Source organism: Protopterus annectens, chromosome 2.part2 (assembly GCF_019279795.1).
Source record: "Protopterus annectens isolate FY-2018-M chromosome 2.part2, PAN1.0, whole genome shotgun sequence".
Lineage (NCBI taxonomy): Eukaryota > Metazoa > Chordata > Ceratodontiformes > Protopteridae > Protopterus > Protopterus annectens.
Genome location: NC_056730.1, coordinates 515985673 through 516009030, shown reverse-complemented (window position 1 = coordinate 516009030; position 23358 = coordinate 515985673). Strand labels below are relative to the sequence as shown.

The following is a 23358-nucleotide window of genomic DNA, read 5'->3' as shown; positions in this document are numbered from 1 at the left end:
CCGCCATTGTCCCTAACAATTTGAGTACCATTCAAACTGGGAATTTTTCTCTCGGGAGCAGGTCCAGAACATGATTTTGTAGGACACAAACTCTTTCTGATGGAAAGCTTAAGGTCATGGTAATGGTATTTAGCTCTGCTCCTATAAAACTGGTATGTTGCGATGGTGACAAGGCAGATCTTTCTGTATTTATAGTAATCCCCAACTGACTGCAGAGGTTCAAAGTTGTGTCCCTTGCTTGTATGATTTGATGCCTGGTGGTGTCAGTGAGGAGCCACTCATCTAGGCATGGAAACACCTGGAATCCCAAATGTCTCAGATGAGCCGTGACTACTGCCATGCATTTGGTGAACACTCTGAGGTTGTAGTGAGACCAAAGAGCAAAGCGCGAAACTGATAATGACTGGCTCTCAAACAGAAGCACAGATGATCTCTGGATGGCCTGTCCATTTTTATGTGGTAGTATGCATCCTGGAGATCTATTGAGCACATCCAATTGTCCTTCCCTAAAAAGGGAAGTATTGACTGTAGCATGACCATCCGGAAGTGTGTCTTTCTTACCGACTTGTTTAGTCTGCTGAGATCCAAAATGGGCCTCCAGTCCCCTGTTTTCTTTAGAATTCAAAAGAACCTTGAGTAAGTTCCGGATCCTCTTGGGTCTTCTGGGACTGGATGGATGACTCTTTTCCAACAACCTTTGAATCTCTGAGGCTGCTTGTTCCCTGTGACTGGGTGGAATGTCTGGGATTTTTCTTATAAGGGGGGAGGTGGCAAAGGCAATTGAGTATCCTCTGGATATGATGCTTTGTACCCAGATGTCTTTTGTTATTTTTAGCCAGGCATCTGGGTACAAAGAGAAGCGTCCCCCGACTGCCTCCAGAGATGGACAGGTGGGCTTTCTCTCAGGAGCTCTGATAGGGCTTCCCAAAGAACTAGTTTCTGTCACCCTGGTTCTGCGGACCCCCTGTGCCACGTGGGTGGTGTCTTCCATTGTTACCCCCTCCTCTGCCTCTAGAAGGGGGTTCACCATGAGTGTCCTGGAAAGCTCCTTGAGTTTTACGGAACAAAGAAGTTATGTCTTACCATAATGTTCCATCTGTATTGTTGATCCTCGTTCAGTCATTACACATGGGTATCGGTTCCGACCTTGGAACTGAGCCGGCCATTTAACAAGCTCGCGTCAGCTACAAACTCTCGAGCTAAACTCTTACCCATAATCCCCCTCTCCCTGTTACCTCAGATTGAGTTTGCAAGTTAAAAGAAGGTTGAGCCTACCTCTGGTCAAATGACCTAAGGGAACCGGATGGTGAGATCCACTAGAAGCCACAGGAGGGGGAAGGAGGGAGGGTCGTAATGACTGAACGAGGATCAACAATACAGATGGAACGTTATGGTAAGACATAACTTCTTTATCTGATATTGTTAATCCTCATTTATTCTTTACACATGAGACAGAGTCCCAGCTACCTCTATTCTTGGAAGGCTCTCATGGAAGGACATTCATGAGCACCATAGAACCAAAAGATGCTCTTCCCCTTGAAGCCAAATCCAATTTGTAATGATTGATGAAGGTATGAGACGTAGCCCAAGTTGCAGCTGCACAGATGTCATGTAAAGAAGCTCTGGCATGAAAGGCAGCAGAAGTTGCCACTTACCTTGTTGAATGAGCCTTCATGGTAGCAGGCAACGGAATATTACGTTATGTATAAATGAAGGTCACATAGTCTTTCAAACATCTAGCTAATGTGACCTTAGCAACAGCAGATCCTAATCTAGGTCCAGAATAGGCCAAAAATAACTGGTCAGATTTACGAGAGGACGTAGTCATGTTTAAGTAAAAATGGATTTGCCTGTGGATATCTAGGGTATGTAGGCAATACTCTCCTCTGTTTGAATGATTGGGAAAGAAAACTGGCATTTCAGTGGTTTGATTAATGGACATTTCAGAGATCACTTTTGGCAGAAATGAAGGATTAGTTCTCAAATACGGTCTATCTCTATGAAAAATCAAGTATGGACTCGATGCATAAAGCTTGAAGCTCAGAGATAAGTCTGGCAGAAGTAATGGTGACCAAAAACAAGGTTTTCCATGACAAATATATGAGGTCGCAAGAAGAAGCTGGTTCAAAGGGTGGCATTGTCAGAGCTTGTAGAATTAATGATAGATCCCATGGTTGAATAGGTTCTCTAAAAGGTGGCTTCAGATGATTCACACCTTTTATGAAGGTCTTGCACAATTTGTGTGACATAAGAGTCTTGGACACCCTCATGGAAATTAGATATTGCAGCCAAATGAACTCTAATGGTAGAGGCCGATAGACCCGATTGAAAAAGGTCGGCCAGATACTCTAGTATTATCGACACTGGTGCTGAGAAGGGATCTACTTGTTTTTCTTTCAGCCAACAGGTAAATCTTTTCCACTTGCTTAGATAAGTAATTCTAGTGGAAAACTTATGAGATGCATTGAGAATGTCACGTACTGGTAAAGAAAGATCATTCTGCCTGGCAATCAAGGGAATTGGAGTAGCCAAGCTGTGAGCTTCAGGCTATCCAAGTTGGGATGAATCAGGTTCTGCGGATATGAGATCAACTCCGGGGTTAGATGGAGAATCCAAGGTCGATCTAGTAGGTGAGGCCAAAGGAAGGGGAACCAAATCTGACAAGGACAATATGGTGCTACGAGGATCAACTTGCTCTTCAACCGACGGGCTTTCTTCAGAAACTGGGGAATGAGGGGTAAAGGTGGGAATGCATAAAGAAGACCCGAGGGCCAATCATAGACTAGAGCGTCCCTGGGTGACTGTCCCAGAGGGGGGAATCAGCGCGAAGTAGTTGCTGCATTTTTAGTTGGTTGGGGATGCAAACAGGTTGCAGCAAGGACAGTCCCAGCAGTGGAAGATCTCCGCCGCTATCAAGGAATTCAGGGACCACTTGTGAAGTTGTAGAATGCACCTGCTGAGTCTGTCTGCTATCACGTTGGAACTCCCGGAATGTGCGTTGCTAGAAGAAAATGGTTGGCAGCCATCACCCAATGCCATATCCTCATGGCCTCTCGACAAAGGGGGCAGGATTTGGTTCCACCTTGTTTGTTGATGTACCAGACCACCGCCATGTTATCTGATTGAATTGCAATCGTCCCAGATGGCAGCAGGGGATGGAATGCTTGCAATACCAGAAGCACCACTCTCAGCTCTAGAACAGTTATATGCAGTTGGGTCTCCAATTTGGATAAAGTGCCTTGGACTGTCTGTCCCTGACATAGCTCTCCCACCCCATCAGGGAGGTGTCCATGGTCACTGTGGCCTTGGGTTGTTGGGGGGAGAAGGGGCAAGACCATTTTGACGGATTGTGTGTCATCCACCAATTTAAATCCTGTTTGCACCTGTGGGTTACTCGAATCTTGGCTGAAAGAGGATGCTGAAAAGGATACCATTGGATGAGCAGTAGCCATTGTAGAAGCCTCATATGAAACCTGGCCAGGGGGACAATGGTGATGGAGGCTGCCATGGAACCCAACAGCTGTAGGACAGAGTGAGCTGTGGATTTCTCCCTTGAAAGGATTGGGATCAGTTGTTGCTTTATCCTTAGAATTCTGTGTTCTGGAATGGCAGCTCTGCAGTTCTTTGTATCCAAGATAACTCCTATGAATTCTGTGGACTGAGATGGGGTGAGATTGGATTTTTGCCAGTTTATGGTTATGCCTAGCCTTTGTGCAGCGAGGAGAGAGTATGCCAGGGCTTCTTCCAGTAGATGTCTGGTGGGGGCAGAAATGAGCCAGTCGTCTAGGTATGGAAACACCTGGAATCCTTGCAGTTGCAAGTGAGCTGTGACAACTGCCATGCACTTTGTGAACTCTGGGGGCTGTAGAGAGTCTGAAGGGCAGTACTCTGAACTAGAAGTGACTGGCTCCTGCATGGAAGTGCAGAAATCTTCTTAATGGCCTGTCCACTTTTATGTGGTAGTATGCATCTTGAAGATCTATCGAGCACATCCAATCGTCTTTTTCCAAAAGCGGAAGGATAGATTGTATTGTGACCATCCAGAATTTTTGTACTCTCACAAACTTGTTCAATACACTGACATCCAAAATTGGTCTCCAGTCCCCGGTTTTCTTTGGCACCAAAAATAGTCTTGAGTAGAATACGGATCCTATCTGGTCTGGAGGGACTATTTGGATGACTCTCTTTCTTAGCAGCTTTTCTATCTCTAGTGCTGCTTCTTCCCTTTGACTGGATGGAATGTCGGGAAGGTTTTTTGAAGGGACGGGACAAAGATCGAAGGGGATATGATAACCTCTGGTTATAATCCTTTGTACCCAAGAATCAGTGGTGATGGTTAGCCAGGCAGAAGGGTACAAGGAGAAACAACCCCCAACCACCTCCAGAGGAAAGGAGTTGGGCCGCTCTTCAGGAGTGCTGGTAGGATTGGCCAGGGAAAGAGTCCCTGGAACCCTGGTTACTCAGACACCCTCTGCCCCAAAAGGAGTGTCTTCCCTGTGAGTTTCCCCCTCTGCCTCTAGGACAGAACTCGGCCTGTGTGTCATGGAAAGGACCCTGATATTTCTTAAACCATATCCTCCCACTCTTTTGGTTTTGGGAAAAAGCATGTTGAGGGGAAGAATAATGGACACCTATGGCAGAAAGGATCTTACCATCCTGTTCACATCTGGCCAGTGTGCTTTTAACTTTGGGTCCAAACAATGAAAAGGCCTCAATGGGAGCATTAAGAAAGGAAGCATTAAAGGGTTCCGTGAAATTGCACATGCGCATCCAGGCTTGTCGTCTCAAGACCACAGCTGAACCCGCCCCTCTAGCCGGTCCTTCTGATGTGTGAAATATCAGTCGCATAGAGGAGTTAGATATTGACTCAATGGTGGCCAGCTGAGAGGCCACTTTGTCATGGACCTCATCAGACATGACACCAGCCAAGGTTTCAGAGAGATCGGAAATCAGATCCCTTTGAAGCCTGATAAAGTGTGCCATATAATTCAGGGACCTGCTAGTAAAGGGCGCTGATGCAAAGGTGCGCTTCCCTATCCTGTCCAGGGTCCGGGACTCTTTGTTAGGCAGATGGACAGTCTGGCTTTTTTCTTCCGCCAGATCCTTTTTTGTTGCAGCCACCACCACCAAAGCATCCACAGGAAGACCTTTAGACCAATGGGGATCTGTAGCAGGAGGGGACAAAATCTTATCTGGCCTCCGGGGAATAGCCACAACAGTGTCAGGACCCTTCCACACATGCTGCACGATGAGCCGGACAAGTTCATCAGCAGGTGGAGTAATCCAGGAGGTAGCGGAATGGGCTCGAAAGGCCTGCATGAACACAGATTCCTCAAAGGTCAGATTAGAGGGCTGCCAATCACCTCTCTGTTTAAGGATTTCGAGGATATCACCAAAGGATACCTCAGAGGGTGACCAAGGGGATCCTTCCCCCTCATCAAAGTCTGTGTCTTCAGTGAGGGACTCCTCTGTGGAGTCCATGTGCTTCCTCTTTTCCTGTGGACTTCCTCAGAGGGAGAAGCTGGGGAAGACAGCGGAAAAGGGATTTCCTGTCAGAATATGTCCTGAGGCCCTTGCACCCGGTGTCTACTAGGTGCGACTTGTGAAAACAGTGTACCAGAGGAGGGTGGGGGGATAGACAGCACAGTATCACCAGCAGAAGCCAGAGTATTCCCATCAGTTGAAAGGCTGGTTCACCTGAAGAGGGGTGAGTGTCCAGGACAGGGGTCACCCCTGCCCTAAGTGGCTCAGCCTGCCGACTTGGAGTCCCCGGATGGCTGTGTAACAGCAAATTACGCATGTCAGAACTGTCATCCTGGGTTGTAGCAAAACTCTCCTGCCATGAAGGCAACTGTGGTTCCTTAATGAGATCCATAAAGGGAACTGCAGAGGAGGAAGACTGTGCTATATCAATGGACTTCAAAGACAATGAAGGAGAAGAATAAGAAGGGGTCTTTGGAGATGGATGATCATCTCCCAAGGAAGGATAGGTCCTGGGGAGGTGGGATACCTTTGGCCAGAAGCACTTGATCCACAAGATGCAACATGTCGTGTTCGGAAAGGCTTCTAGTGGACCTCACGGAGACTGAGGGAGAAACAGTTCTGTCGACAGAAGAGACAAGCTTGATGCCCACCTCACCAGTCCACACTGAGAACAACGGTGCCGAGAGAGACTGGACTAAGGGTGTCTGCACCGAGGTAATCATTGGTGCCGAGGTCACGGTCTGCACTGACAGAAGGATCGGTGCCAAAGTGGTTGCCGGTACCGAAGCTGGAACCAACAAAATTGGAGCCAATAACTGAGACATCAGTTCCGAGTAAGATGTCAGAGCCAACATGGTCAAGGTCTGCGCCGACTGAACGGTCGGTGCCGATGCAGTAGTCGTAATAGTCTGAACCGAGGAGCCCCTCTGTGCCAATATAGTAAAGGCTACAGGAGAAGACTGAGTCGAGATCACTGATGGTGCTGAAGGCCTTGGTGCCGAACGAAGGTCTAGACACCGAAAGCACTGGGGCTGACTGAGTGAGCTCCGAAGCAGAAACTTTAGCCTTTTTAGGTCTTGATTGGCGGGAGTCCCCAGCTGGGGACAAAGGTAAAGACTTGGCCTTAGTAGGATCATCCAAATTTTCTTATGGGGTCTAGGAGGGGTTGAAACCTCTGACCCAGAAAGAGCCTCTGAAAAGGGAGATTTGAGAAGTCCCTTTAGCAACAACTTATTTTTCCTTTCCAACAAGGTTCTGTTAGAAAAATTTTTACAAATAGCATAGGGCGGATCAACAGATAAACAGGACACACCCAAGCAATAAATGCACAAAGAGTGTGCATCTGATGTAGGTAATTTGTGTCCACAATCAGAACACCTTTTGAATCCCGGAATAACTTTCTTATCTGCCATGACAGGAAAAGGGGACAGTAGAAAGGGTACTAGCAATGGTACAAAAAATACTCGAAGGTATGAAGAAAGGAAGAGATTACCAATGATAGTAAGGGAGAAATACCTCGTGGTAAAAGGTGGAGAGTAAAGAGAAGAAAACTCAAGAAAATATGGTCGCTAAATGCGATAGGGTAAGAGACAACAAAATAGAAACTTTTCTGACAGAACAAGTTATATATACAACTAGTCTGACAACAAATATCTATACTCAGCTCAAGAGAAGTAGCCTGACATGACCGAATGGCAATGCGGGAAATGAAATCTGGGGTAACAGGGAGAGGGGGATTATGGGTAAGAGTTTAGCTTGAGAGTTTGTAGCTGATGCGAGCTTGGAAAATGGCTGGCTCAGTTCCGAGGTCAGAACCAATACCCATGCATAAGGAATGAACGAGGATTAACAATATCAGATCACATCTTCCCTCCCTTATGACCTTTGGGGTAAGGTCTGGCAGGGGTGGAAAAGCGGACTCTGAAGGCAGGCAGAGTCTTTCCGTCCTGTTGACTCCTGGTAAGCATTTCCTTCACTTTGAGTCCAAAAAGGGATGAGACATTGAAAGGGGTGTTAATAAAGGATGACTTAAAGGGCTCCACAAAGGAACATAAGCGCATCCAGGAATGTCTCATAAGAGCAATTCCTGTACCCTCTGCCCTACTTGTTCCATCAGCTGCATAGGAGACCAGATACATGGAAGAGTTTAGAAGAGAATTAAGGGTAGTGAGCTGGGAAATTACTTTCTCTGAGACCCCTGCTGCTAGTGAACCCTGTAGAGTAGGAAATTACTTTCTCTGAGACCCCTGCTGCTAGTGAACCCTGTAGAGTATCTCCTAGTTTTTTCAAGAGATCCCTTTGCAACCTTGTAAAGTGTGTTAGATAGTTCAGTGATCGGAGAACAAAAGTCGCTAAACTAAACATGCGTTTACCATATCTGTCCATTATCCTAGAATCCTTATTAGGAGGATGAACAGAAGTAAAAGTTCCTGAAAGTTCCTTCTTGGTGGCTGCTGTCACCACCATCGCATCAATGGACACTCCTTTGGTCAGGAAGGTCTTGTCCTGGGGGAAGTTATAAATTTATTAGGCCTCCTAGGGACAGGCTCCATGGTATCTGGGGACTCCCACGCCCTTCAAGAGATTAGCTCAATCAACTCATCAAATGGTGGAGACACCCAAGAGGTGGAGGGCTGAGACCCAAAAGCCTTCAGGAGGACTGTCGCATCCTCAGTAGGGTTAATGGACTTCCAACTACACCTCTGCTTAAGAATTTCCAGGATATCTGTGAAGGAGATATCCTCCGAGGGGACCGTGGGGACACTTCTGACTCATCTAAGTCAGTGTCCGAAGTGACGGATTCCTGTGGGGAGTACAGATGATTCCTCTTGCAAAGCCTCTTCCTGGGAACCTCTTCAGTGGGAGTGTCTGGAGAGGTCTCCGAAGAGCAGGGCTCATGCAATTGGGCTTCCTGAGGCTCAGGGTCTCTACGTTTTAGAGGGATGTGTGATGAAGAGGTAGACACTGGTACTTTGAGGGAAGGAGATGCTGGTTCTGATGGTGTGGTTGTCAGCGTGGACAATACCCTCCTCATAACATCAAAGGTACTTCGGATCTGAAGATATGGAAGATTCCCCCGGCGTCAGAACAAAGGGCTTCGAGCCCAAGGTTGGAGCTGAACTCACTCGAGTCGAGGCCCCAAGAGGCAAAGTCGGACCGAAAAATCAGTTGGACTATCCTCCCCAGACCTGACCGGCGAGCGTTGGCTCCTAGACCCTTTGGTCGGCACCGAAGATGTCAGGGTAGTCAGGACCGACAAGGCTGAAGTAGGTGTTGGACCTGCAGGCTCCACAGTCATCAGCTCCGAGCACTCCGGCTCTGAAACTTCAAGACAGATCAGAGGAGGAACGGAAGATGGTGGGGGAGGGGGGATTTTGTCAGTTCTAAAGTCCCAGGGATCAGCCCCGATAAAAGTTTGACAAGTGCCGATGTCTGCAGAAGCCTCTGCACCACATGATCCACATGCATATCTGAAAGCCTGCTTGAGGCCTGAGAAGAATGAACAGATGAAGCCACCGACTGTAATATTGGGGATTTCAAGGTAAGAGACACTGGCTCCAACACCGGGGACTGGGTTCTAACCGTTGCAACAGTTGGCTCTGATGACAGTGGAGCCGATGTTAAAGACTTTTCTGGCCTTGATTTACTGGTCGACGGGCTTTTTCTCGGTTTCGAAGAAATCGAAGAAGTATTAGAATGTCTGTCATGGTTGTCTTTATCCAGTGACTCCTGAAAAGAGGATTTCAGTAGACCTCTATCTATTAGGTTTTTCTTACATTCATACAATACCCTGGAACTAAAAGAATGGCATATAGAACAGTCTTCCTGTAGGTGTACCTCACCTAGACAGTATACGCAATCAGTATGTCCATCAGTGATGGACATTTTTTTTTCCACATCTCGGGCATTTTTTAAATCCAGACTTGGATTTTTCCTTCTCCTGCTGAGACATACTTGGCAACTAACAGCAATAGCTATGACAAAAAGGGAAGCCTATAGAAAATATGCAGGCTTGTCAGACAACAGTAACTTCTACTAGCCCTCTAATATAACAGGACTGTTTTATATACACACAAACAGTAAACTAATGTCTATTTAGATTAACAAGACTAAATCTAATACTAGCAGTGAACTAGTTATCAAAAAGGTAATCTAACAAGGCCTGAACAACAAAAACGGCCACAATATTGTTAAGGCACAAAGTACTAGCCCTCTAAGTTAAACGGGCTCTAAAATCACACACGCACCTAAGCTTTATATCAACTACTACTACTACCTTACAAGAAAAACTAGTCTATGGTTTAGGGAGATAAGTAAGGCCTAAAGATACAGCCACGCCAATAAACTGCGAAAAAGAGTCAACAGTACACTAAAAAAAATGCCTAAACTACTGCAGAAAGGAAACTTATAAAATCCACTTATCTACTGAAGAAACTTTGCAACAAACGAATAAGAATTAGAAGTTATGTACCGCTTGAGAACTCCCAGCTCGAGGCAACCTATATCCCATGATGCAACTCAGATCTCGGTAGCTAACCTACCCTGCTAAGGACTAAGAAAACAAGTTCATAAAAAGAGTCCTCATATGAAGGCTCAGGAGGAAAACAACCTGATAGGAACTCTTCAAGATGTGTCCAGGCCAGGTGGAAGGAGGGAGAGAAGACAACTAACATGGGCACCTGTATCCGGTGGCTCAATGGAACAGACTCTTGAGAACTGTGGAACCAAAACTGGCCCTATCTCTGGAGGCCAAGTCCAACTTGTAATAAGAGACGCCCAAGTAGCTGCTGCACAAATGGTATCAATGGGTAGTCTATCCTGAAAGGCTGCAGAAGTGGATAGACTCCTGGTTGAGTGTGCTTTTGGTTTAGAAGATAGCTGCTTGCCTCTGAGAGAGTACACACAGGAAATGGTGGAAGTCAACCATCTGGATAAGGTCACTTTAGAAACTGGAAGACCTATCCTGTTTTCTGCATAGGAGACAAATAATTGGTCCGATTTCCTGAATTGTTTAGTTCTATGCAAATAGTACCTGAGCTGACGATGGACATCCAAAAATGAAGCTTCTGTTCAGCTCTGTCAAAGACTGGTAGATCTATAGATTGGTTAATATTGGTTTGAGACACAACTTTGGGGAGAAAGGACGGGTTCGTTCTTAATGATACCCTGTCCTTATGGAAACCCTTCTTGCTGAAGTGACAGCCAGTAAGAATATAGTTTTCCAGGTCAATAACTTCAAAGAACATGAAGCAGACGGTTCAAGGGAGGTAGCATCAAGGATGCCAACATTAAGTTTAGATCCCATTGGAGGATGCTTTATAGCTTTAGGAGAAAAACTCCTCTCAGAAAGGCCTTGCATAATCTATGAGACATAATGTTATTGTCATGCAAGCCAACATGATACTTGGAAATAGCAGCCAGTTGTACTTTAACTGTAGATGACGAGGATCCTGCATGAAAAACCTCCACCAGGAAATCTAAAACAGAATGTACAGGAGCAGTAAAGGGATCAATATTCCTGGAATTTGCCCAAATCACTTGCTAGCATAAACAGTCCTAGTGGACGACTTTAAAGAAGACACTAAGATGTCTCTGACTGAGTCAGAGATCATCGGAAGGAAGTGGAGCAACCAAGCAGTGAGGTTGAGAGAATGAATGGCCCGGTGCTGCTGACCCGACTGGTGGATCAAGAGATCCGAACTGGGTCTAGGTGCCAGGGCTGCACCAGAAGGTGACGATGCAGAGAAACCAAATTTGTCGAGGCCAATAAGGGCAATGAGAATCAACTTGGCCCTCAAAGCGGTGGCTTTCTGAATGACTTGTGGAATCAAGGGAAAAGGAGGAAAAGCGCACTTGTTGTTTTGAGGAGTAGCAAAAGATCCCACTTCAGAAAAATCTGATCCACTACAGATTGATTGAGAGACCACGAGGCATCAGAATGGATCTGCTCAGCCTGTCCGCCAAGAGGTTGGACCTGCCGGGATGTGGGTTGCTATCAGAAACCGATGAGAGGAGATTGCCCATTGCCAAAGTCTGAGAGCTTCTCAACACAACGGATAGGACCTGGTCCCGCCTGCTTGTTGATGTACCAGACCACGGACATGTTGTCCGTTTGTACTGCAATAGTCCCCGTGGGAAGAAAGTCGTTGAGGGCCTGCAACGTTAAAAGCACCGCTCTCATCTCCAGGACATTTATGTGCAGATGGTATTCTATGGGTTGCCGACCATCCTGCCCTGATAATGCCCCCACCCGATCAGAGAGGCATCCGTAGTGACTGTGGCAACTGGAGGAAGATATCCACCAATTCAGATGAGTTCTGCACGACTGTGTGACTAAGATTTCTCTTTTGACAAAAAATTACTTACCTCAGCTGGCAAAGGAGACGATCTGAGGTAGTTCCGCCTTGCATCATGGGATACAGGGTTGCCTCGAGCTGGTAAAAGGAGTTCTCAGAATGAAGGCGAGATTGACAACTTAACATTTATAATTTTCACTGGCCAGAGCTGGTGAACGTCCGATCTAGTTGCAGCGGCAAACGAGATCTGAGGGAAGCACAACGTGCATCATGGGATAGGGGGTTGGACTCGAGCTCGTTGAAGACCTCAAGCTTTTGCAATTGGCCAAGTCAGAGCCGAAGATCGGCTCCGAACCCATCTGTAAGAATGAACGGCGAGATAGAATAACTTCACATTAATATTTTATGAAGTACTGAATTCAAAGCTCTTGCAATGGGTTGACTGTACGTGTGTGTGTGTGTGTGGGGGGGGGGGGCAAACAGAGTGACAGTTAGGCTATTTTCAGCCAAACTTCATATTCTTGCCTCTGATTTCTGTATTATAGCTTCAGAATTCAAAATCTCATACCATATCCTGATGTTCATCACGGCAGTTAAGAGAACAATTATGGAAAACAATGGGCACCACATAAAAACACGACCAGAATAACAAGTGACACAGTTGTGTGAGCATACCGAATTGTCTGTTGCTCAATAGTTACACAGGTATATTTTTCACCTGCATGGTCTGGCATTATATTATCATGAAAAAGGGGTACTAAAAATCTGAATGAGAAATATTGCAACCCAGCAAAGTTACAAACCCAGGTTTAATTCAACAACTGCAGCTTTGTATCTTTGAAAACTGCTAATATTTTTATCCCAAACCACGCAAACAATCTCATATCAGCTGAAGGACAGACTAACATTTTCAGTTTTGGCAAAAGCCTGTATTTTCTCCTTCTTCAAAATATTTTCCTGCCATTGACACCTACTTCTAATCATGCCCCAGTGCCTCATATTAACCTTTGCATATTGTAGACATAATGAGCTTACTTGGACTGGTTTTGTCCCCATGAGAATTTCTGACTGCAGCACAGTTGTTGAAATCTCCTGTAGGAAGGAGAAGATGTAGGTGTTCTTTGTCTGTTCCATGGTCATGTAACCAGGCCTTGAAAAAGGTCTCCAGAGAGGTACACTCATTCTCCACAGTCAGTAGATCAATGTCTGTTCCAAGAATGCAGTTATCTGCGGTATACACAATATTTTTTACTGTTAAGATTTTACAAACAGCCAAATAAATGTCATACATTTACTGGACACTTACATATACAAATATAATAAAATACTTATCAAGATCTATATAAACCGAAAACTTAAAAATGTCAAAAATCTGGATCTTGAAAATGCAATAGATATGTTACAGAAACCTGACATATTTTAATAAAACTATTTTAATAAAATAAGTAAAGCCTTTCTTGCAGTTTGGTTAGATTTTTCATAGATTCAGTTGAATCATCACTTGTAGTGAAATGGGCTTTATTAGTCTGAGAAAATATATAAAGTATGCAGTATACAAAAATGCAACAACATGCTATCAAATATAGTGTTGTTTTATAAACAGTTAGCATTTTGTTGAGCAGTGAGATATGTCAGAGGGATAGCTAGCTACTGTAGCACACAGGACTTTTCTGATCTAGCACTCAATAAACTTTTTACATTGAAAAGCAAAAAGCAAGTCGCTACTACAATTTCTTCCTCAGTGCCTGCCGCAAGAAAAGCTCTAATACGTTTCAATTCTGAATGTAAATACCAGCATTCAAGTTCCAGTAATGCACTGAACAACTGGCTTTTGATGATCATCTGCCTTAACACTTTGTGCCCGGGGCAGCTGCCACCTTCATCCCACCCTGTCTATACTACTAAGATATGTAATGTGTTTCAAATTACTATAGTACACCACAGGTAGCTCTACCTGAATGGCTATTATTGACCATAGAGTTCGTTTACTGCTTCTTTATAAGTAACAAATAAAATTCCATTATCTGGATATGCAACTCATATACATCCTATTCTAAAGAATTTCCATTTGTGAATGAAGGGAAGAAAACTCTTGGGAAATTCTAACAGCATTTAATCAGCCACTAGGCACAGACAAATAATTTAGGCTTTTTATGTAGCTCTAAATATGAAAAGCCTTAAAATTTTGCTCTTGAATTCTAATTAATTGTTCCTTTGTTTTATATTTTTTGATACTTCTCTTGTGCTTGGTTTTACTGATGACTTTGTGTACTATGTTGTGTGGTTAAACTCATTACTATATCAGGATGCTTCAGTTCAGATTCTAACAATATCCATTTGGCCTCTTTTTGTTAGTTCAATTATAAAGAAGCTTGGTACCCTGCCTAGATCTCTACCTTTTACTGACAGAATTTCAAATACTTTTTGTAAACTCCCTTTATTTAATAAATTCTTAAATCTGGATGCCACAAAAGTTGATGAAAATCTTAGGAGTACTTTGATTATGTTTTTTTAAACTCTTAAAGATAATTCCGATATTATCATTGAAATTGAACTACTTTGGTCTGTAGACTTTCTGAAGATAAAAACAAATGCCTGCACCTCTTTCTAATAGGTAGTGCTTTAATCCCTATGGCAGATTAGCTGTATTTATAGAACCAATGCCACTATATTACTGAACTAAATAAGAAATGTAGTTGCAAAATTATTCTAAGTTTTGGTGTTGAATAATTAAAAGTTATGTTCTTACCATAACTAAGCATCTGTGTTTTCCATTTTCATTCTTGCTCAATGTATGGGTTCAGATCTGATCTTCGGACCTGACTCAATCGCTTATTTCAGACTTAGGATCCAGCTCCTCCCTGAACCCATAATGCTCTGCTGTATCCCCAAAGCCTTAGATCGAGTTTGCTGCCCAATCCCCATAGTACAACCAGAAACAGGAGATGAAGAAGAAAGATAGGGCTCAAATCTGGAACTGTTGGTTCCAATACAGTCCAATAGGTCTTTCCAGGAGCTTTGAATGGGGGATGGATGGGATGGAAGATGAGGAAGAATGAAAATGGACAACACAGATGCCTGGTTATGGTAAGAACCTAACTTTTAAATCTGATGTTGTCCTTTTCATTCTTCCTCAATGCATTGCACAGAGTCCCCAGCTACGTTGCTCTTGGGTGGTCCTCATGGAAGGATATTCTGAAGCACTACTGAACCAAAAGTGGCACTATTTCTAGAAATAATATCCATTTTGTAATGCGAAACAACAGTATGAGCACTAGGCCAAGTAGCTGCAGCACAAATGTCGTCAATAGATGTCCTGGACAAAAAGGCAGATGATGTGGCCATGAATCTGGTTGAATGAGCCTTGGCAGGCTTTTTTTTTTAAACACACCTTAATTGAATTATCACTTGTGACATAGGCAATTTTATATTTACACAAAAATAATCAAACTGTATTAACAAATTAACATTAACAAACATTATACTTCACATATATTGCTATATATAATATAACCTAAGCAACGTTACATAAATAATTCAATTACTGACCCTTTTTTAAACAAGAAACATCTTTATTAAACCATCACTTACGACATAAGCAATCATACATTTATATAAATGAAAACAAACCACACCGACACAATCCTAGTTGCAATCATTTTACATCACAAACCATATTGACACACACCCAATTGCAAACATTATACATCACTTATAATCTACCCAATCATTTTCAGTCAAACATTACATAGCTCATTTAAATTCTGCCTTCTTTTAAGCCTCATTGCTCCTCTGTATGTACTGTTCCCAAAATTCCCATTTTTTCCTATGCAGTTTGCTCTTACCCTTTTATAAAGATCTCAGTTTCAGTTGTTTTATCTCTGTTACTATATTCTAATATAGTTGGTTTAGATTTTGATTTCCATTTTCTGGTAATTGCTTTTTTGGCAACCACCATAATTAGACACAACAAGGCCTTACTATGTCTAGGCTATTCCGATTCTGTATCATAGATCAGAAAAATCATCTCCCTCATTACACCGATCTGCCCACCCAACATCTCCGACAGTGCATCCCGCAGGGAATCCTTGAAGTCTACCAATCCACCACACTCCCAGAAAATATGTTCCCAAGTACCTCTTTCTTCTCCATTACACTTCCAACATTTGCTGTCTACCCGAGGAAAAATTATCTGGAGTCTGCTTGGGGTATAAAAACATCTATGTAAACATTTCCAATCAAAAATCCTAAATCTTCTAGATTTTGTTGCATATTTGGGTAACATACATATATCCTCTCATTGTTTCTTTGTGAATTGCTTATCCAGTCTCTCTTCCCAATCCTGTCTAACGTCCTCTGATTGATTCTTATAATTATCATGCAATATTTTACATAGTCTATTAATTAACTCCTTTTTTATGGTAGCTTCTGTTCTAGATTTTACTAAATACTCTGCTAGTGCTGGTATTTCCTTTAGGACCCCCTATTTCTTTCTCTTTGTCTATATTCTGATATCAATCCTTGATAAGGAAGACAATCTCTAACTTGCAGTCCAAATCAATTCTTGGCCTCTTCCCATTCTATTACCTTTTCCTCTCTAGCTATTTGCTCCCAATACCTTGGTTCCTTAGCCATATTTCTCCAATAAATTCCATCCCTCTCTTGCCTATTGTCTATATCCCTAATTGCAGTCATCCCTATCAGCAGAATCTCCATTCTCCATTCCCGTGTTGTTAATTCTTAAAATACTTTCTGCTAATTTATGGATATAATATTCTGTATGATTATTGTTATTCTCCTTAAAGGCCTGCATCCAAAATCCCTGTCTCTTCTTGTTTCTTGAGCTTCCCCTAGTTTCAACATCATCTCATTTCCACTTTGAATTATAGTTTTCTGCTTTGATATGTATAGGAGCCTTAATTGTGTAGCTCTGAGATACCCATTCAAATTGGATAATCCCAATCCGCCCTGTTCTACTGGAAGAATCAGCTTATCCCACTTGACTCTTGCCATCTTCCCCTCTCAGATAAAGTCCCTCAGCTATTTATTAATTGCTATCCACAACTTCTCCTCCAGTTGATAAAAATATGCCTGACCTATGTATAAGACTAAAGGGACTAAAAACATTTTGACTGCTTGTATCTTACTAGCCATATCCATATAACAAAGCTTCTGTTTTCTCAGTTTTTGTATTATCTTTTTTTAGTCTCTTCCCACAAATCCTTAGCTATCACACTAGAATAATTGTAACCCTTACTCCTAAATACTTCATTTTATCATGTCCCCCTAAATATGGATATTGCTGAACCATTTTGTGTGTGGGTACATTATTTACCGCTATTGCCTTTGTTTTATCTTCATTAGTTTTGTATCCTGAAAACATTTGAAAGTCTCTTAAAATGTTCCACAGCACTGTAATGTCTCTTTCTGGTTTTGTCAAGTATAAAATAATATCATCTGCAAATACAGCCAACTTTTCTTGACCACCATACCAATTATATCCTTGCATTTCTGAGTCCCTTATTTTCTTTGCCAGTGGTTCTAAATATAATGCAAATAACAAAAGAGAAAGAGGACACTCTTGCCTGGTTCCTATGCTCAAACTCAAATTATCAGAGAGGATCCCACCCACTTTAATTTTCGCCTCTGATTTATTTTATTTTACATTTGTTGACTGGGAAAGTCTGATCGGGTATATGCCCATTTTCAGTGGAGGCCCGGGGAGAAAAGCTCCATATATACAGACATAGGTTCATAGGTTCATAGGTTTATACTGGGCTATCTGCCCTAAGGCATTTATAAGCCTAGCCCAAATTATTGTGGCTTACGCCACCCCTTATATGAAAAAATACTGTGCCCATTAGTTTGTTGTGCCTCTGTCCAGCAGTGACCCAGAGATGATTCCCGGGGTAAACCTACGATCTCCCATCCACAGGTCTAGATTTCTCTTGAACAGAGTCAGCGAGGTGCTCTGCCTCACATGGACCGGGATTTTATTCCACAGCATAGGGAGTCTCTGAGTGATAAATCTATCCCTCCAGCACGTCCTATTTATATCCGTGCTAAGGTTTAAGTCGCTTGCTCTAGTGGTTTTGGTGGATTTGGATTTTTGAGGTGGAGCATGTCCATTAATTCCGGGTTGGACATGGCCTTGTATGTCAGGCACATGTCACCTCTGAGCAGACGGTATGCGACTGAATAGAGCTGGAGTTTCTTCAATCTGGCAGCATATGACAGATTTTGGAGTCCCTTTATCCTTTTGGTGAGGAACTTTTGGGGTCTCTCCAATTGCTGCAGATGTCGGGTGAGATACATCCCGAATGGGGCATTGTACTCGATCATTGGTCTGATAAGTGAAGAGTACAGGGGAACAATGACCTCACTAGATCTGGATGTGAATCCCTTCATGATCAGGTGGGCAATGTAGAAGGTCTTTCTAACCACTTTAGCAATGTGAGTGTCAAAAGAAAGGCCACTGTCAACCTGGGTCCCCAGGTCCCTGATAACCTCTTCTGTGCTTAGTGGATTGCCACCTATATGGTAGCTTGGGGTTACCTTGTTTTTCCGGTATGACTATACATTTTTGGCGTTTAACTTCAGGCCATGGCTCTGGCACCAGCTATCTGTTTCCGTGAGTCCCTTCTGAAGGATATCAGTGTCCGATGCACTTTCCACTATAGTTTGCAGTCATCTGCAAACTTTGTCAACAAAGTCCTCCCATGTTGGCCTGTACTTCTGAGAAGTAGAAGCCAAACAATCCTGTGGGACACCACTTGTGACCGGCTTGGAGTCTGACACAGCCAGCAACTCTAACCCTGTGGGTTCTGTCCCAGTTTGCAACCCATCTTGTGACATATGGGTTTACATTTAAGCTGGTAGTTTTTCTACAATACCCGAGTGGGGTATTGTGTCGCAAGGTCAAGGTAGGCTGTATGGACTGCCTTTCCTCATCAATGGCCTTGGTGACTATTTCAAGAAGTCGACCAAGTTCAAAAGGCATGATCTTCCCTTGACAAAGCCAAACTGGGTCGGGTCCAATGTCTGCAAGTCCCTATATCTTTGTTTATGAGCTCCATTATGATCCTCTCCATAGCTTTGCAGACTAGACTTGTTAAGCATTACCAGGGTCCGTGGAGAGCCACCTTTGTGGAGTGGGACCACAGTTGCCGTGAGCCACTCCTTGGGCACGTATCCTGTGGTAAGGCTGAGATTAAACAGCTGCCTTATGTGCGGGTTTAATTCCTCATTTAGTAGCACACAGCCGGGGACACCATCCGGTCCCATTGATGCTGTGTTTTTAGCTTTAGAGAGAGCAGCTTTCACCTGCGCATTTGAGATGTCCGGGAGGCTACACTGCTGGGATAGTTATCTCTCCTTTAGGGGAGAGGGGTGAAGTTTGCACTGAACCTGTCTGCCAGTATGTTGGCAATGTCTGTGGGTTCAGTGATTTTTGTATCATTTGGACTAATTCTGAGCATATCTGTGAGTTTCCACCCAGGTTCCTAACATAGCTGAAAAGGCCTTATGATTGTCCTTTGAATCCATGGCAATTTTTCTCTCAAAATTGGCCTTAGTTGATTTTATGAGTGCTCGTATTTTTACTAATAATGATCAGGGGTGACTTCCCTTTTATGGATTTTGTTCTATCATGTAATAGCTTTCTCCTCTTATTGTAAAGTTTGTTAATGGCTGGGGTCCACCAGACTGGACGCTTGCCCTTTGTGGAAAGAGTCTTGGTTTTATTTGGGATTGCCTGATCCATGCAGTCCTGGAGGTGTTCATAGAAGGCATTTGTAAGGGCTTCCAGAGCTTGGGTTGTGGTTTCCTCTGACTCAGGGGCCTTGAAGGATACCACACCAGTCTTGAGTAGTGTGAAGTTTGCTTTAGAGAAGTTCTTCACCATGGTCTTTTTGTTTGTGGTGGGGTGGGATGTGGATTTCCAGTGAGATTAGTTTATGATCAGATCTCACCAATGAGGGATATACTTGTGTGGAGCATTTTGTCCCCATGTTTGTGACAATGAGATCTAGTATATTTTCTCCTCTCGTGGGAACAGTGACTAGCTGTTCCATGGCATTTGAATTTATGAACTCCAGGAACCGTTGGGCTAGAAAGTTAGGGCTTGAGTAATGTTCCCAGTCTATATTCGGGTAGTTGAAGTCACCCAATATGATGGTGTTTGGAGATACATTTATACCCTCCAGTGTCTTCAGGAAGGCTGTGTGGGGTTCCTGAGTTTGAGAGGGTGGCCTGTAGCATGCTACAATTTGTAGAGCAGTTTTGCCTATTGTTAGTTGCACCTGGATGGTTTCAAGCTTCATGCGTTGCCACCAACCTGGAGGTGTGAGTATCCTTTATGAATATGGATACACCCTCCTTTTGTGGAGTGGTCCGGGTTTTGGGGCCGGGCATGATATGAGGTAAAACCTAATAGTGCTGGGGTGCTCTCAGGAGCCTTGAACCAGGTTTCAGTTACAGCACAGACATCGATGTTCTCCATACTGAGAAGGGCCTCGAGTGCGTGCATTTTGAGATTTAGACTTCTGGCATTGAGCAGCATTACCCTCAATTTCTTCCCATTTTTGTTTTCTAGGGTGGTAGGTTTAGAATTTGAGCCTTGCCTAAAAAGGCACTATGGGGTGGCAAGAGCCTTAGCCAATATCCGGAATCCCAGGGGACAGGTGCAAGCCGTCCCTTGCAACAGCGTGGCTTGTCAAGCATGTCATCCCAGGCAGACAGACACTGGATCCCCTTTGAATGACACCAGACATTAAGCCAATTGTTAAAGCTGATCATCTTGTCTCTATATTGTGGCATCATTCTTGGTGAAGGAAGGATACTGCTCAGGGTTAGGGTCATACCTGCCTGGGCTACATAATCAGAGAGCTCCTCTATGTCTCTTTTCATGCAGTCCAGGGAGGTGTCTCAGGTCGTTCACACCAGCATGGACAATGACTGTGTCATATTTGTACTTGCTGTGGAGTGACCAGTGCTTGTGTTATGTGGCGGATTCTAGCGCCCGATAGGCAGCTTACTGTGACCCTCTCCTTTTCAGCCTGGTGAGTGGGACGTCAGTGTGTCTGACTATGGAGTCACCTATGACAAGTATGTTTGGTGTTGTATTTGGCCTTAAGGGCTGTGACTGCTTTGCACACTGCTTTTGTGGTTTATGTGTTGCTTGTGGGGTGTCTTGAGGTAGCAGTTGTTTGGGTGTCTGCTTTGGAGGCCTCTGCTGTTTAGGTAAATTTTTACTCAGAGCCTCTGAGTATGTCTTTGTGTGTTTATGTGTTTGATTCAGTGGAGTGGTAGCATTATGTGAGGCTGGTTTTGTGGTGTGTGTAGTTGCCTTCTCCTCCTGTCTGGTCTTGCCAGTCCTGAGTTGAGAGAGCTCAGCCTCCAGTTTGGCTAAATAGCTGCATCTCTCAAGTATTTGTGTTATGTGGGAGGAGGAGAGGGTTGTCTGTGTACATGAGGCAGTTATAACATTGCCTCAAGATTCCCAGATTCACCAGCTGGACCGGAGAGGAGATTGACAACTGACCTTTGGACATGCTAGAATAATATTGGGAAATCCTTAATTGAAAACAAGGGCCAGTGGGGAGTGAGGGTGTAGTGCTTTTAATTTTTAGTGCTGACTTATATAATTGCTTTAGTGAGCAAGTGCCAGGTAACTTGAGTGCAATGTGATACAAGTAACTAAATGCAAAACGACAAACAGTAACTTTCTTTCAAGTGAAACAAGGAAATAAGTACAGTAAGCAATGCAGATATCACTAGTGATCCACAGAAGCGCTGAGAAGTTAGTATTAGGTGAATTAGCTTCCAGGGAAATAACAAGTAAACAAACAACAAGTATATAAACAAAGCTAGATTCAGTAGGCCTGGATCTAGTCTATGCTAGAGCAAACAAGGTGAACCAATTTCAGTAAGATACAGTTCAAATATTCAGGCACTATAAACCTTTAACCAGAAAATTCCCAGCTCAGAAGGGCAGAGTCCAGCCTCTTCTCCCACAAGAGTGCAGTCCACGAACCTTCTTAATGTAAAATAACTGGCCTGAAGCCCAAGTGCCTAAACCAGAACTAATACACTTGGACACTGGGCTCTCAATCAGCAGTTCCCAACTTAGAAGGATGAAAGCTACCTGTCCTGCCACCACAGTGCTTGCCACAAACCTTCCTAATGTAAAACAACTGGTCTGAAGTTGTGAGATTACATAATATAAGAGTACAATCTAGCATATCAGATGAAAAAAGAAACAGTATAACTATAGTAAAAACACAATTCAACAGGAGAAATGACCTATATGTCAGAGTATAATATCACAAGGAAGACAAGCAAAATTTCACATAATATAAGAGTATAATCTAGCATTTCAGAGGGAAAAAAAAACAGTGTATTTATAGCAAAGACACAGTCTGACAGGTAATGACATATGTCAGAGTATAATAACAATATAAGGTGCAATACATTTGCCTAGTAGTATTAATTTCTCACATAGAGAAAAGAGTAAACATCGTACTGCAATCATCTGCTCGTTAAAGGATATGTAATAGTAATGAAATACTGATAACCTGTTGACAGCTAATATTACAGCTGATCCCTTATATATCCTCCTAATCAACTCTATGAGTTTTCAGAAAATGCAAATACTTCCACTGTACTGCTCCTAAAGTCCCAGATTACTCTGTGAAATGCTTTCTCTGAATCAAGACCCACCAACAGCAATGGTATCTTCTTACATCCTGCTTCCCTCTGGATCATAAGTGTTCTGTTAATGTTGTCAAATGTTAATGTTGCCTCCCATCCACAAAATCACACTAATCCATATCTATCAATTGTGGCATTACTTTTGTCATGCTTTAGCCATTATAGACATGAACACTTTATAATCACGGTTTAGTATGGAAATGGGCCTGTATGAAGCTCGGTCTGATGGATCTTTACCCTCTTTAGTTATTACAGCTACCACTGTTTTCTTCCAGTATGTTGGTACTTCTCCTCCTCTTAAAATACTGTTAAACAAAACCTTCCAGATCTTTATCAGTTTTTTCCATCCTAGCTTCCAAACTTCCACAGGAATACCATCTATTCCTGGGAACTTTCCTGCATATTGGTTATACATCACAATTTTTTATCTCATCTCCTCCTCCTATCCTAACTATTTAGTAACTGAGCCTCATCTACCTCTAACCTTGGCATATTTAATTCTTCTATAGACATTTCCATTTGTATATTTTCTTTATTTATTTATTTATTTCATTTTACATTTGTTTACTGGGATAGTCCAACTAGGTATATGTCCATTTTCAGTGGAGGCCAAGGGAGAAAAGCTCCAGTAGACAATATTACAAAGACTACACATCAAATTAGTTACATAGAAAATATAAAACAAAGAGTTATATACAATATTTTAGTATTGTTCCCAAAGGGGACTCACAATTTACATGGTCAGACTCATTAAAGCAAAACTCATCAGACTGATACAGTACATAGTTGAGTTAAGATATTATTCAGATATGATTTAATTTTATAGCTTAATCAGGGTTGCTACATTGACAAAGCCAGTTCACTTTGA

General features: G+C 43.1%; 1 protein-coding gene across 1 annotated transcript in view; it reads right to left on the bottom strand.

The window, feature by feature from the left end:
• The window catches only part of LOC122795687 (meiosis 1 associated protein), a 1351776-nt gene that overhangs the window by 700471 nt on the left and 627947 nt on the right, over nucleotides 1-23358 (bottom strand). The window contains exon 5 of the mRNA XM_044063982.1: nucleotides 12816-13007. Within this exon, the coding sequence (XP_043919917.1) occupies nucleotides 12816-13007 (192 nt within the window). The remainder of the gene's footprint in view (nucleotides 1-12815; nucleotides 13008-23358) is intronic.